Below are 15,401 nucleotides of genomic sequence, written 5' to 3' on the forward strand. Positions count from 1 at the left end.
CTTTTTCACCCTTTCTAACTTTTCCTCACAACACTGACGCTTAAAGGCCTTTATCATGAAAAACAGAATTTTCCTTTCACGTGCACTTTTTAAATAAAGGACTTTGAGGTAATACATAAACATTGTTTCAACAAGTTTCAAACAATTTTCAAAACCTACCATGCCTACTCTATACTGTCTGGATATGGATATAAACCTGCAAAAAAGGTCGTTTTGAATATATTGTTTCTGTGATGTCACAAAAACCAACATACAATATATTTCAAAAAGTATTCGCTCGTCTGCCTTCACACGCATATGAACTTGCGTGACCTCCCATTCTTCATCCGTAGGGTTTAATATGATGTTGGCTCACCCTTTGCAGCTATAACAGCTTCAACTCTTCTGAGAAGGCTGTCCACAAGGTTTAGGAATCCAGTTTATGGGAATTTCTGACCATTCTTCCAGAAGCGCATTTGTGAGGTCAGACACTGATGTTGGATGAGACGGCCTGTCTCACAGTTTCTGCACTAATACTGCTCTCTGCTCAAGTTCCTCCACACCAAATTCGCGCATCCATGTCTTTATGGACATTGCTTTGTGCACTGGTGTGCAGTCATATTGGAACAGGAATGGGCTGACCCAAACTGTTCACACAAAGTTGGGAGCATGAAATTTTCGTTAAGCATTAAGAGTTCCTTTCATTGGAACTAAGGGGCCGAGCACAATTCCTGAAAAACAACAACACACCATAACCCCCTCCTCCACCAAACTTTACACTTGGCACAATGCAATTAGTCAAGTACTGTTCTCCTGGCAACCACCAAACCCAGAATCGTCCAGAAGATTGCCAGACAGAGAAGCGTGATTCATCACACCAGAGAACACATCTCTACTGCTCCAGAGTCCAGTGGCGGCGCTTTACATCACTGCATTCAATGCTTTCCATCGCGCTTGGTGATATAAAGCTTGGATGCAGCTGCGCGGCCATGGACATCCATTCCATGAAGCTGTCTACGCTGTTCTTGAGCTGATCTGAAGGCCACATGAAGTTTGGAGGTCTGTAGTGATTGACTCTGCAGAAAGTTGGCGACCTCTGCGCACTATGTGCCTCAGCATCCGCTGACCCCGCTCTGTCATTTTACGTGGCCGACCACTTCGTGGCTGAGTTGCTGTCGTTCCCAATCGCTTCCACTTTGTTATAACACCACTGACAGTTGACTGTGGAATATTTAGTAGTGAGGAAATTTCACGACTGGACTTGTTGCACAGGTGGCATCTTATCATGGTACCATGCTGGAATTCACTGAGTTTCTGAGAATGACCCATTCTTTCACTAATGTTTGTAGAAGCAGTCTGCAGGCCTAGGTGCTTGGTTTTATACAGCTGTGTCTGTGGAAGTGATTGGAACACCTGAATTCAATTATTTAGATGGGTGACTCAATACAATCAATCAATCAATCAACCTTTATTTTGACTTGGAAGTACATTGAGGGCAAACCTCATTTTCAATGTAGCCGAGCATTTACAAAAACAGGCATTGACATGACAAGGAAAATAATATTTACATTTACAATTTAATTTACAATTAAAAGAAAATTGAAAACTATCAGTGAAAAAAATAAAAATAGATAAAAATAATAATAAAAATAAAATTGAGGTTTAATTGTTAAGAGATTAAGATCAAAAGAAGATAAGAGAATTCCAGCTCGCTGGTGCACTGTGACTAAAAGCAGATTTTCCCAGTTCAGTAAAAACTCTTGGTACCTGGCAGCTGATCCAATTACTAGAGCGAGTCTGATAATTACTGTTATAGTACTTTTGGAAATATAGTGTATTTACAGATATCCATTTAGCTAACAACAGTTTAGCTCCACTTCACACTGAAGTTAGAAAGAGTGTTGCTTTTGAATGAGGCACAATACAGGGCAGCTGATCAGAACAGAGATCACTTATCTTCTACCAGTCTTGAAGGCACAATAACAAAAAACAGTCTGTTTGATAATCAGGGATAAGGAGAGGTAAAAATATGGTAATATAAACATGAATTTTGACCATTTTGTCACATAAAGCTATAAACATTTTTATTAGAGTGAACTTCAAGAGAAAAAAATAAATGACAAGAAAAGTGTATATATTGGCCCTTTAATGGACGCTGAGGTGACATCACCATTTCTCACGCTCTTTTCCTCCTTCTTTCTCTTCCTCTGTGCTCCCTTGATGCCTCTGTTCCTCTTTTCATTTTCCCTGAGGAGGAATGGATCTGCTGATGATTTACTGACCCACTGGTCTAAGTTGAAATCACACAACAGACAGAAGCATGAAGTGTGGGCTGTAAGTAATAAAAGCCCTGTGATTAGTGTATGGCTACGCCAATATAGATGTGAATACAAATTAAAGCACTTTGCACTTTAGTTTGCCCTTTAACCTCACAGCCATCATTTCGTTAAAAATGTATTGTGCTTAGACACAGAACCACCAGAACTGTGTTATTACACATTTACTCATAGACTGCACCATTACAAGTCATTATGGCAATGTAAAAACAATACAGTAAAAATGTATTTTTCATTAAATGCTTCTTCCTGAGAACATAAACAGAGTACAGTGTGACTCTGGGCAAAGGATAGGCAAAAAGCTTTTTATCCCATGATTACACGATCTCCATTTGTGGCTGTGTGCTAATACACTGGTTTAGCCATAGTTTAGCGAGAAAAAATGCTAAGAAGGTTTGGCACTCAGCTGACTATGCTCTATTTAGAAATAATTATTTTGTGATAAAAGCATGAGTACCCTGCACATGCACGCACACAGCAAAGGGCATACAGCCCTAATGCTTTATCAGGAGCTTTGTGTGGCAGGCCTATAATTATCCACAATTCTCTCTATAATATTTATGTGTGTGTGTGGGACTGACAGGGTGGAGGCCAAAGGACTAACAATGCTGAGTGAGAAGACTGACAGATGGGCAAATGTAGTTTTTATGCAAAGCTGTGTGTTAATGGGTCTGAGAGGGGACATTTAACACAGTAGTGTAGTGGCCTAAGCCTATAGTAGATACACTTTCTGACAATGACCATTTATCTGTATTTCAAATTCGTTTACACATTTCTGATTTTAACCAATTCCATTCCACATCTCCACCTAAATACCCTTTCTCCCTGACCACACTGTTTTGTGTCCAGGGTTATTTGCTTAATAGGGTCTAAACCAAATTTCCCAACATAACAATTAATTGCATTGTATACAAATTAGTGTTGATTTGGTATGTATGATCATTCTTTTGTGCCTGGTTTGGTGCTTTATGTTCTTGGTTATGCTCTGCATTTTTTAATGCTGCCTTGTGGTTTTGATTTTGCCTGTGTGAGAAGTTTGGTTTACATTTTTACATATCAGCCTTCCCGGGCACTGCAGACAGAAAATTAGCCATTAGACTAAATGTGGCACATTTTAACATCATGAAATAGTGATGCTGATAAGGCTGATCCCCCCCAACCCCCCGACACCTGCTTTAATACAGTTTTCTCCAGAACACAGAGTTTTGAGTTCATTTCTGAGCCATAGTCTGCAATCTAAAAGCATCAAGACTATCATATTAAACAGAATGTCAAAACAGTGCACCAGCATTAGTCGCACATTCATCGGTATTGTATGTATGTAGTATCCGAGAAACGCAGGCATTACGGGTGTCATATTTGTTTATGCTTACATGTGTGTTTCTTCTATCCTATTTGTTTGCAGTTTGTAATGGTGATATTTCATATGTATTACATTTATAGATTCAGATTTTGCTTTCAGCATTTTATTTTTTCAATGTGCTACCTACATTTGTTTATAAAGCACTTTAAATATTGTAACTGAAATACAGTGCTATGTAAATAAAGATGCATTCTTCTTCTTCTTCTTATTATTATTATTGTTGTTGTTTGGACGTAGTCATAGTCATTCGCTGTTTCGGGCCTGTCAATCTAGCCTTTACTCAGCCTTTGACCACGCCCCCACCCCAATTGCCACGCCCCTGCCCCTCCCTCGGCAGTCTCTCTCCTCTCTCTGCTGCTCCGCCAGATTGACAGTTAACTCCAGGCGGACGACTCCTCGTCTAACTTTATCAAATCCTGCACGCTGGATTTAACACTGATTCCGGATTACACCCGTCTTCCTCATGACTGCCCATCGCTGCTGAAGTAACGCAAGAGGAAATTAAAGTTTAGGAGCGCCCTTTAGCTGTGAATAAAGAGAGGAAAGTAAAATCGGGGGATTATTTGTGTTTCATGGCTGCTGGGGATGGGTCCCAGCTGCCGGCGACAATAGCGGCCAGCAGGAGCGTGGAGAAATCCCTGGAGGAGGCAGCGGCGAGCGGAGCCTTAGTCTTATCCAACCGAAAACTGAAGGAGTTTCCCCGGACAGCGAAGAACTATGACTTATCCGACATTACACATGCAGGTAAGCTGACTTCGTCCGGACAGGAGCGAACGACAGAAAGAGGTAGTTAGTGTCTGTCACACGACGAGATAGTGGAGCTACTTCACTTCCTTTGTGTGTTCGTTTTCACCTGCTCTCTCTCTCTCTCTCACTCTCTCTCTCTCAAAGAAAAGTGCCTCCCAGCGCTAAGCGAGCCCGAGTGGCTCGTCGTTTATTGCTAGCTAGCTTGAAGGCGAGCTCCGTGGCGTTAACGTTAGTACACGGGACTGAAGTTGGCTTCTTAACTCCTCGACAGCCTCTTAATTCGAGTTTTCCGTTCCACCTTAAATTGTGTAGCGCTAACGTTCTGCCGCCTGACCAGCCCGTACAGTCTACAGAACGTACCGCTAACGTTACACCGTTTAAGGTGGAACCAAAAAAACGAATAAGCCGCGAACTTCAGCTGTTTAGTGCGCGCATTCTGTACCTTTTCACCCTCAATTGCTTCAAGAGTTTTAATTTTCTGTCACTTTTCTGACGCCGTGTTAACTTTGTGCTGGTTTTTGGTCTTCTTGCTTCGCTCGGTACCTTCAAAAACGTCTGAGTTCACTTCCCTTCCTGTTGTGAAGAAGTGGAGATCAAGCGTTTCGTGTCGAAATAGGGCCATCTTGCTACACGCTGTTTAACTTAACGTCTTAGGAACGTAACAGCTGAACCTCTGCATTAGCTCTGATGTCACATGTCCAGATGAAGCTGAAAAAGGTGAAGGACTTGCTCAACAGCCATGTCTTTGAAATAGAAGTGTCTCATGGTGGCCTTGGTCGAAGTGCATCTTTGTCACACAACGTGATGCTCTGAATACACAGCCATCTGCTCGTCATGGTGTAGGCCTGAGCTCAGAGAGGAAGTGCTCACATGTACAACTGCGCCTTCACATTCTTACTACTTCAGGACATTAAAGCAGATCACCTCCTTGACGGAAACCATGAATTTGATCTACTTTGTCTTGGTTATCATGTCTTTCTGTCCTTTATCGTCTTCATTTGTTTATTACTGTGTGCCTTTCTTTCTTGAGCTTCCTCTTAATGGAAACTCTTGAGGCAGCTCTAAATAATGCAGAAGATGTAAAAGCCTGACACACACACACACACACACACACACACACACACACACTTTTTAGGGCTGCAGTATGACTCTGCATCTCTTTGGAATTTGTAATGTACCTTCTTACAGACAGATGCACCCTTTTCTGCCATGGGCTGCTTGTTTCCAGACAGTGACTAGATGGACGAGTCAGGGACCGATGGGCAAGATTGCGCTTGTCAGGTGCCATCTCAGATGGAGCCTTTGCAAATGTTAAACTGTGTGTAATCTTGTGGAGTATCTCTGGCAACCGCCTAAACATTGCTACAGAGATTACCATGTTGCTGTGGCAACCCTGCCCACCGTGTGAAAGTCCCTTCCTAACACCTTTGGATCAAACCAGCAGCAGTGGAAGGCTTGCGCAGCTAATCAGGCCTCAGATTTCCACATCCATTGTGTTAGATGAACTTATTGGGGTTGTTTTTTTAAAGGGTTCGATGTGCTGTTTGGTGTGGCACCCTGCTCTGAGAGATTATAAGTAATGGCTCCTGATGTGAACTTGTGTGATGCCATGGGCTGGAGCTAATTGCCAGGTTTTTCTTTGCGTTATGGATGTGGTTAAATAGGCGTAGTCGTGAGTCGTGGTGCTTTAAAGGGACTATAATTTCCTCACCTCTTTTTACCTCATCTTTTTATATTACAGTTGTATGTAGTATGCAAACATTGTTAAAATTTCTAAATTTACCATTTAGTCCATGGAAAACTAAGCTGCAAACACCAACACTTTTACATATACACCCATTCATCATCATTGAAGTTGTAAGTAGTGTTTTAATCTGGACCACTCTTTGAATGAAGCAGTGTGCAGGACAGCCAGTCTGAACAGTGTTTATTTACATATCAGTCTTAAAGACACAGTAACAAAAACAGATTGTTTGTTTAATTCTGAGGAACAGAAGAAATTGAAATAAAACTGATAGTAAATAGTAAGAAATTACATATACATTCAAAATCATTACTGGACCTGAAGAAGATAAAAACCTCACAGTTAAAGAATTAGTTCAGCCAGAAAGCAAATGGTGTTACCAGCAAATTGAGTTATGGTAGTTGGTGTCTAGTAGCGCCCATTAATTTTTTATCTGCTTTAGCATGTTTGGTGAAGCTATTCCCTATAGCTCATAGCTATTCCACCAGCTTTCCTAGTATATTCAGCTCTTCTTTACTATAAGCTTAGCACCACTGTGTTCTAAGGCACCCAGTGAAACTGGTGAAAGTTTCCGTTTAAGTGCCAGGCATTAAGGTTATGCTAATTAACACAATGATAAATGATAGCCTTCTGAAGCCCTGCGGGCCCACGTGTCTCGCTGCATATGGGTGCGAGGAGAATGGGGCCCACTCTTTGTTCTTTTACTGAACTCCCATCACGCATGCACACTGACACTTACACGTGTTCACGCTCATACACACTCCCCTTCACTCTCCCTCTCTCTCGCTCTCTCCTGAAGATTGCTTTGCAGTATGAACTAACATCCCCCTGCAGGAAGGTCAGAGGTTCAGTTGTATGTGTACGTGGTGAGCTGGGGAACAAAGCTTGGTTTCATAAGATTTGAACCCCCAAACGCACCCCCCCTGTCCTGCTACTGGACATTAATAATAAAGCTTCTGTTGACTTGTTCTTGCAGCAACAATAAATGCTAGTCTATTGCTTTGAGCTGCTGGGTGTAAGCAGGTATGGGGCAGGACGGGAGAATTAAAAACAAATGTAGAAAGAAGGAAAGAGAGAGAAAGAAAGACCGAAAGTAGATGAAAATAAATATTCTTCTGGAAGACAATGTAAGTGTAGACAAGCAGTTATTGTCTGCAGGAATATCACAGTAGACAATATTATTATGTACCAAATTCTGTTGTATGTGCACTATGTGCACTAGAGATACAGAGCCTTCCCTCTAGCTTATGGTTTTCCTGATGATAATGTGATTATCATTGTAATTATCAACTGGGCTAGCTTCTAATATGATTTAATAATTTATAATAAAGTCTATTCTACACAGATGGCATGTAATACTGTTAACATATGGTGGTTCTCTGCACTTGGTTTGGTTGGATATCAAAATATTGCCACACTGGAGCACTGGCGCACTTCCTCTCAACAAGCTTGTTTTATAGCCTAACACTTCCAAGTTGAAAGTATGTTTGCAGTCAATTAGTTGGGGATGTTAAAAGAACGATAATTTGCATAATACTTATTTTAATTATTCCGATTTTAATAATACTAATCATTGGCTTAAGGCTGCCACCTATCTGTAGATATACAACTGATTACTACAGACAACAGTTTCCTTGTGCTTGGTCAAGATCAGAAAACTATCTTACACTTATAATAGAAGCCAGTGAGCAGTAGCTTCTGCTTCAGCACCTGCCCATTGACTCCCATTATAAGCGTGTTTCAAGTCAGTGTTTTTTCTGTTATTTGCAGAGAACAGAGAAGCGTGCTGAAATTACTTTCTGTGGTAATCAGCCATTTACTACAGATGTGGCAGATAGAGGTTATGTTGAAAAGCCCTGAATATTCCTTTAAAGAGGGCACCAGAAGAAGGATAAATGAATGAAATGTTATGGTAGGTGAACCTCAACTAAGGCCTGTATGACTAGCAGAGGAAGATGAATGGATGGAGATAGAAACAGAAGTAGATACTGGAGTACTGTGTGAGTCTGTGAGTGTGCGTGTCGGTCGATAAATATTTGTGCCTGTCTGGCTCCCATACACTTGTGACCACGCCTGGGGCATGAGCATGCAGCCCACAACAGAGTCCCTCATTCAGAGGAAGCATTTGATAACAAGAGAGAGAGAATGTGAAGGAGCGAGAGGGAGAGAGACCCTCCATACCACAACTAAGCTCAACAGCAGCTGATGGAGAGAGAGAGAAAAGGGGGGAGAGAAGGAGAGAGGGGTTGGGTAGGGAGAGAGAGGGGGTTTAATGAAATGGACTCATGGGTTGCTACCATTGTTATGCTCTCTTTGCACCCCCCCCCCCCACCCCCCCGGACTGTAGTCCATTCCACACGACCCCCTCCTGCATTGTCTGAGTGCTGCTTTTAATCTATCCCTTTCTCTTTTCTCCTCTGTTCCTCAGAGTTCATTGTAGCTGTTTTCCATCTCTTTTACCATATTTTTAGTTTAATTGTTTTGTATGTTGATGTGTTTTTGAAAAAAAACATCAGTAGCGGATGACTGCCTGAAATAAAAACTTGGTAATGTTTACATATTAGGATTGTCCCAATATTTACACTAGTTATGATATAATGATGCATTTATTGGTGCATGTTTCTAATGAATGGACACAGTTGGGGTTGTACACCAATCAGCCAGCTGTTTGTAATTTGTAAAATTCGTTAAAATTAATGTGTTCTTAAATGTAAATGTAAAATATATGGTTGCTGTTCGATGAAAAACCTGTATCTCCATTTTTTGATTTGATCCGATTTTTACTTTTCTGCATCATTTGAGCTCAGCAGCTGTCCTTTACATTGTGTGAAAATTCCAGGATGATTGGACCAATAGAAATGCTCCAAAATTGCATACAATAAAATCTCTTTCCATTAACTTACATTGAAAGTGAAGACAGTTTATGCCCTCTCCTGTAAAGTTACTGTTTAGGAGATAAATGTTTTTTCTTTGGACAGTGACTATAGGATTTGGCATCAGTATTGGTAGATACAGACATGGTAATAACATTCATCAACATTGGTTTTCACATTGGTATGTGTATTTTGTCAGTATGAGTCTTAATGTGGCCACAAACAGCCTGGTGTACTCCATTCCAGGAAATCCTGCCATAAAAGTTGGTTTAAATTGCTCTTTTCTGCTTTTTATAGCCTTTTAACTTGAACACATAGTGTAAGTGCTAGGCTGAGTGTGTCATGAAGCATTAAACTGAGGCCTAATGCAGTAAATTCACATAATCCTTTGACTTGTCAAAGTACTTTCCCATTAATTTGAAAGGTTTCTAAACAAAAAGGCTGAGGCTCTTACTATGGAGCAGAGATTGTAAGTGATTAGCTCCTGCTGCCTGCTCCTCTAGGCTCCCTGACGCCACATAGTTTTAATGAGAGAAATGAAGTTGTCTATACTGTGAAGCCTGTTCAGTCTGCTAAAGATCTCATATGCATTACTTCAGAAACTTTCCCTGTCGTTTTTGCTACATTTTCAGCTCATTTGAAATGCCACTTTGAAAACACTGATCACAAATATTACACAGTAATGCTCATAAACACTTGTTTTATGTATTTTATAAGAGGTTACTATTTTTCATCATTTTTCTGCTTCAGACTAGAAATAATTCCAAGCAATCTGTGGCCTAGTACTTCTTATGTATGATTTGTGATTTAAAAATTTTTTTTTTAGTTAAGACTCTGTAACCAGTAAATGTAAAAAAAAAAAAATCCCTTACCTTCATACTTCACTATTAATCCTTTCTCATACTTCTCTATTAAACTCAACCTGAAATCAAAATGGACCTATTTTTAAGCTTGTTAGTTCATGTCTCTGGTCATATTAAGCACAGAGTCATCTTATTGTATCATTTAAAAGTAAAAATTCTTGTTTTCCCCTGATCTTCTTCCTCTTTTGCCCACCTTAAAATGCTTGAGTTTTGAGTTTTGGTGACACCACTATGCACCGGTGGGCAGAGAAAAAATATTCAGGTTTCACTTTCCCGTAACTCAAAAAGCTTGCCTGATGCTGCATTTTACTCAGACATACGTCACAGTATACATACGTCACATTTTACACAGTATGTGTAAAATGATCAAACTGTAAGTTGCTCTGGTTAAGAGCGTCTGCCAAATGCCATAAATGTACACTGCTCAAAAAAATAAAGGGAACACTGAAATAACACATCCTAGATCTGAATGAATGAAATATTCTCATTGAATACTTTGTTCTGTACAAAGTTGAATGTGCTGACAACAAAATCACACAAAAATCATCAATGGAAATCAAATTTATTACCAATGGAGGCCTGGATTTGGAGTCACACACAAAATTAAAGTGGAAAAACACACGACAGGCTGATCCAACTTTGATGTAATGTCCTTAAAACAAGTCAGAATGAGGCTCAGTATTGTGTGTGTGGCCTCCATGTGCCTGTATGACCTCCCTACAACGCCTGGGCATGCTCCTGATGAGGTGGCGGATGGTCTCCTGAGGGATCTCCTCCCAGACCTGGACTAATGCATCCGCCAACTCCTGACAGTCTGTGGTGTAACGTGGCATTGGTGGATGGAGCGAGACATGATGTCCCAGATGTGCTCAATCGGATTCAGATCTGGGGAACGGGCTGGCCAGTCCATAGCTTCAATGGCTTCATCTTGCAGGAACTGCTGACACACTCCAGCCACATGAGGTCTAGCATTGTCCTGCATTAGGGCTGACCTGTGAGCACAACCCCCATCTGTGGACGTCAGGCCCTCATACCATCCTCATGGAGTCGGTTTCTAACCGTTTGTGCAGACACATGCACATTTGTGGCCTGCTGGAGGTCATTTTGCAGGGCTCTGGCAGTGCTCCTCCTGTTCCTCCTTGCATAAAGGTGGAGGTAGCGGTCCTGCTGCTGGGTTGTTGCCTTCCTACGGCCTCCTCCATGTCTCCTGGTGTACTGGCCTGTCTCCTGGTAGCGCCTCCAGCCTCTGGACACTACGCTGACAGACACAGCAAACCTTCTTGCCACAGCTTGCATTGATGTGCCATCCTGGATGAGCCGCACTACCTGAGCCACTTGTGTGGGTTGTAGAGTCCGTCTCATGCTACCACGAGTGTGAAAGCACCACCAACATTCAAAAGTAACCAAAACATCAGCCAGAAAGCAGAAAGGTACTGAGAAGTGGTCTGTGGCCCCACCTGCAGAACCACTCCTTTATTGAGTGTGTCTTGCTAATTGCCAATAATTTCCACCTGTTTATTCCATTTGCACAACAGCTGTGAAATTGATTGTCAATCAGTGTTGCTTCCTGAGTGGACAGTTTGATTTCACAGAAGTTTGATTTACTTGGAGTTATATTGTGTTGTTTAAGTGTTCCCTTTATTTTTTTTGAGCAGTGTAAATCATTCTTCAGATTAATGGAGAATGTGTTGTACATGGTTCTGTATTGAACCTTTTTGAAAATGGCCCTATATAGTGCCAGAAAGGGTTCTTCTATTGTTACAGTGTCATGTTTGTAACAAAAGAACATTCTCCATCAATCTGAAGAACCATTTCACCATGCAAAGAATCATTTAATCACAACATGGTTCTATATATAACTCATGGTACTAAAAAGATCCATTACATTTCAAGAGCCATGTTAGGTGTGTACTCCTTTAAACTTTCAAAAGCTTTGGAGGAAATTTGTTAAAATTTTGGAAGAAGTTGTAAGGAAGAAATTATATGGAGGAAATCCCCTGGGGAGGAGGGCCAATGTGGAAGAAGCTTATCTCCTGAGATTGAAGAAAAAGGTTTATTGAAATGACAAACATTGTTGTTTACTCTCTTTGAAGCTAGCTCTTTGATAGGGGTTGTCTTGCACTTATCCCAGAGCTGCTCTTTGCATGCAGGCGTGCGGCTAATGCGTGTTTTTCCAGTGATGTTGTGCTACTCAGTCGACACTGGTTTTAGTCATCAGCTGTGTGTGTGTTGTCATATGCCTTGGCTGCCTGTTTTCTGTCATGCTCACACTGACGCTTGTGTATACAGGACTGTACTAAAGTTCAGAGACATCCCTTCATTTAGATCATTTTCATTGAAAACTGCCATTAAGGAAAAATTATTTGTCTTTCAAATATGTTTTTAACAGAAGCCTCGGCAACTAAATATATTATTGTTTTTTTTTCGGTATTTAATGTTTCTAGCTTTTGCCTTTATTACAGCTTCCATTCTCTTTACTTAGCTTTCAGTTTTTGAAAGAAATCTGTAGGGATATTTTTCCACACCTCCAAAATTCAGTCTTAGAAGTTGGTGATATTTTCTGATTCTCACAATACAGGCAATGCAATCCAAAACGCACTCAGTGATGTTGAAGTCTGGGGTGGTCAGTATGTTGTTCTGAGAACACCAGCAGATTCTTTGTTTGATTAGCAAAATTTCTTCTTTTTTATAGTTCTCAGTAAGAGCTTCTTGGCAGCTACACATCCTTTCAGACTCAGGGCATTGTGTTCTCACAATGGAAGGATGGACAGAAACCCTTGTGGATATTTTCAGATCTGAAGTGAGATTGGAGCTTGTTTGTATCTCTAAGAAGAAAGCTGATGATGATAGTTTTGCTTGTCTACCAGCTCTTGCACAGTTGTTAGGAGTCCCATTTATCTATATTTTTAAATTATTTTGTTTAGTTTTGTAAATATCTATCTATCTATCTATCTATCTATCTATCTATCTATCTATCTATCTATCTATCTATCTAATTTTTTTATGATTATTTTCTTTTGTCTTTCCCTTCCTTCTGCAAGTAGATGATCTTTTAACTAATCTGAAGTGAATGACTTGTTCTTAATGGCTGCTTTAACTGGAAAAAGTAATGGGGTGGCATCTGACTTTTGCACAGTACTGTGTGTGCGCAGCATGTATACATGTACAACATGAACAGATATGTTGTAAGTTGTACGTTTTTTTTTCCCTTTTTACTTGAGCATATATGGGTCTGTGTTCATTTCACATGCTTGTAAACTCACAGAACATGTATGTGCAGACTGTTAGGGGTGTTTGGCTTCACCAGCTGTGAAAGAGCATGTAGAGCGTTTAAGACACACAGGGTTGCACAGTGTCTTCTGCTGCTTCCCCTTGCAGTTGCATTTCCTTTACGCTGCTGCCGGATGTGGGCTCTCCCTCTTCAGCTTCTGCTTTTCTTTTTCTTTTTTTTTCTAGTTACATGCTCTTGCCTCCCCCTTCTTTCTCCCACCCTGTCTCTTTCAAAAGCACAACAGATGGTCCATAGAGTCCTTTCCAGTTTCAGGGGAAGAAATACAGCTTGACATCCGTGGAATAGACGATCTTGGAGGAAAAAAAAATTATAATAATTTGCCCCAGCACTGAAGGCTAACAATTTCAGTTCACATAGACTTGTTTTGTGGTCATAACAGGTTAACAGTAGATTTAGAAAGTGTAGATTGAACACAAACTGCTTTTCCACATCACTATATACTATAATATTAAAGCTAATAAGTGTGAACAAACATCAAGTCCGGTAAACAGTTGAGCGTCAACAAACAAAGCAAACTGTATATGCATCAGTAAAACAGGTTTACTGTAGAAAACCGTAATTTAGGACCGTACTCAACAAATCGATTGAAAATTGAGGTTGCTTTTAACTCATGTACCAGCTTTCTTCCTTGAGGAATATTTAAGTCTTCCTGAAAAGTAAAGTGGTCTCATGTAGCTGCTGCAGTTACAACTGACTAGCTAATATAACAACTGTCTGGGCAACGTATTGAGTAATATACCAAATAGTTTTAGTTATTCCACTGAAGAACCACTTTTGGTTCCATAAAAAGAACCTTTCAATGGACGGCCCTTTCAAAAAACATTGTAAAATGAGTAACAAAAAACTTCATATATCAATTAAGTGGTGGTCCTAGAAGCATGCATCCAAGCCATGACCCACTTAATAGTTTTATTTTTAAGAGTGCATGATGTTGTTCAACAAATGGTGTTGATGTTGATGTATGGGTAGGTTATATGCACAATGTGAAGGTTAGTTGGCTGTAGTCCACCTTTGACCCTGTTCTTCAATGGTCAGGATTCCTGGTGGTGTGGTGGCAGGTTAGTGTGTGCTGTGCTGACACAGCAGTGCTGCTGGAATTTTTAAACACCTCACACCTCAAAATATCACTGCTGGACTGTGAATAGTACACCAACCAAAAAATATCCAATCAGCTAAGCACACTAAGACTATTTTGCACTGTTTGGACGTGCTTGTTTTTGGCAGACTGGTATGAAGAGATAAAACTCATACCTTTTAAAGAATTCTAACTGGTATGTTGCCCACTACTACAAACCAGGCAGACTGGCTCAAAATAGAAAGTAAATTTGAATAGGCCTGATTGTTAGAAATGTATCTGTTTCTGTTTTCCACGATAGCTGTCCACTCTTAACAGGCCTACTTAACAAAACGTGTCCTGTAAAGAGTGAAAGAGTGGCCAACGAAGAGCTCCCATTTTGGTTAATCATAATAATCGCATCAATCGAAGCTGCCTCACCTCACTTTGGATTTGAAATGCGTGGAATCTGATTACTTCCATCTGACCCAAAGGACAAGAAAGCATCTGTGCAGTGGCTTAGTGCACGTCTTAGTTCACAATTAGGGAGATTAGATCGAAAGCATCAGTTAGTGCTATTTTGTTGATGCATTGTGTCTGAATCCAGGGGTGGTATATAGGTCTGTTAGTTGGCATTAGAAATTAAATTGGATTTTCTACATTTTCACTAGATTCTATGAATATTTGATTGTTTAGTTTTAATTTGACAGCCCTAGTTCCATTTTAAGGTGAAAGCTGATCCTAGATCTACACTGATGTTGATGCAGTATTCATAAAATTCAGTTGTTTACAACTACTGAATAATGCAGAAATTAAAAAGATGTGAAATTCTCCTGTATGTCTCATTCAAGACTCTGTACTGATGTGGCAGCTTAGACATTATATCGCCCAGTGCAAGTGTACATGCACCAGCAGGCATGGCATACATGTGTAATGACGGAAGAAAACAAAAGCAGTAATAGGACATTGAGTAAGCATGTAAGTTAATCTCTGAATGTTATCTGAACGTTCCCTAAATGCTGTAAATGTTTTGTGTTCCTGATAATCATCAGCATTTTATTGTGCAATGTTCTGTTAATCCAGCAACACCTCTGACTTGACTTTCAGAATAACAGCAGTTCTCACACCGTAAGAATGCAAATAATTCTGT

The 15,401-nt window shown here is 40.4% G+C and overlaps 1 protein-coding gene across 3 annotated transcripts in view; it reads left to right on the forward strand.

Moving 5' to 3' along the window:
- The first annotated feature begins 4,037 nt into the window (after positions 1-4,037).
- lrch4 (leucine-rich repeats and calponin homology (CH) domain containing 4) overlaps positions 4,038-15,401 on the forward strand; it is a 50,131-nt gene continuing 38,767 nt past the window's right edge. For all 3 annotated transcript variants that reach the window (XM_037547612.1, XM_037547611.1, XM_017699641.2), the window contains exon 1: positions 4,038-4,422. In XM_037547612.1, coding sequence (XP_037403509.1) covers positions 4,251-4,422 — 172 coding nt within the window. In that variant the 5' untranslated portion in view covers positions 4,038-4,250. The remainder of the gene's footprint in view (positions 4,423-15,401) is intronic.

This window comes from Pygocentrus nattereri, chromosome 2, assembly GCF_015220715.1.
Source record: "Pygocentrus nattereri isolate fPygNat1 chromosome 2, fPygNat1.pri, whole genome shotgun sequence".
NCBI classification, from domain to species: Eukaryota; Metazoa; Chordata; class Actinopteri; order Characiformes; family Serrasalmidae; genus Pygocentrus; species Pygocentrus nattereri.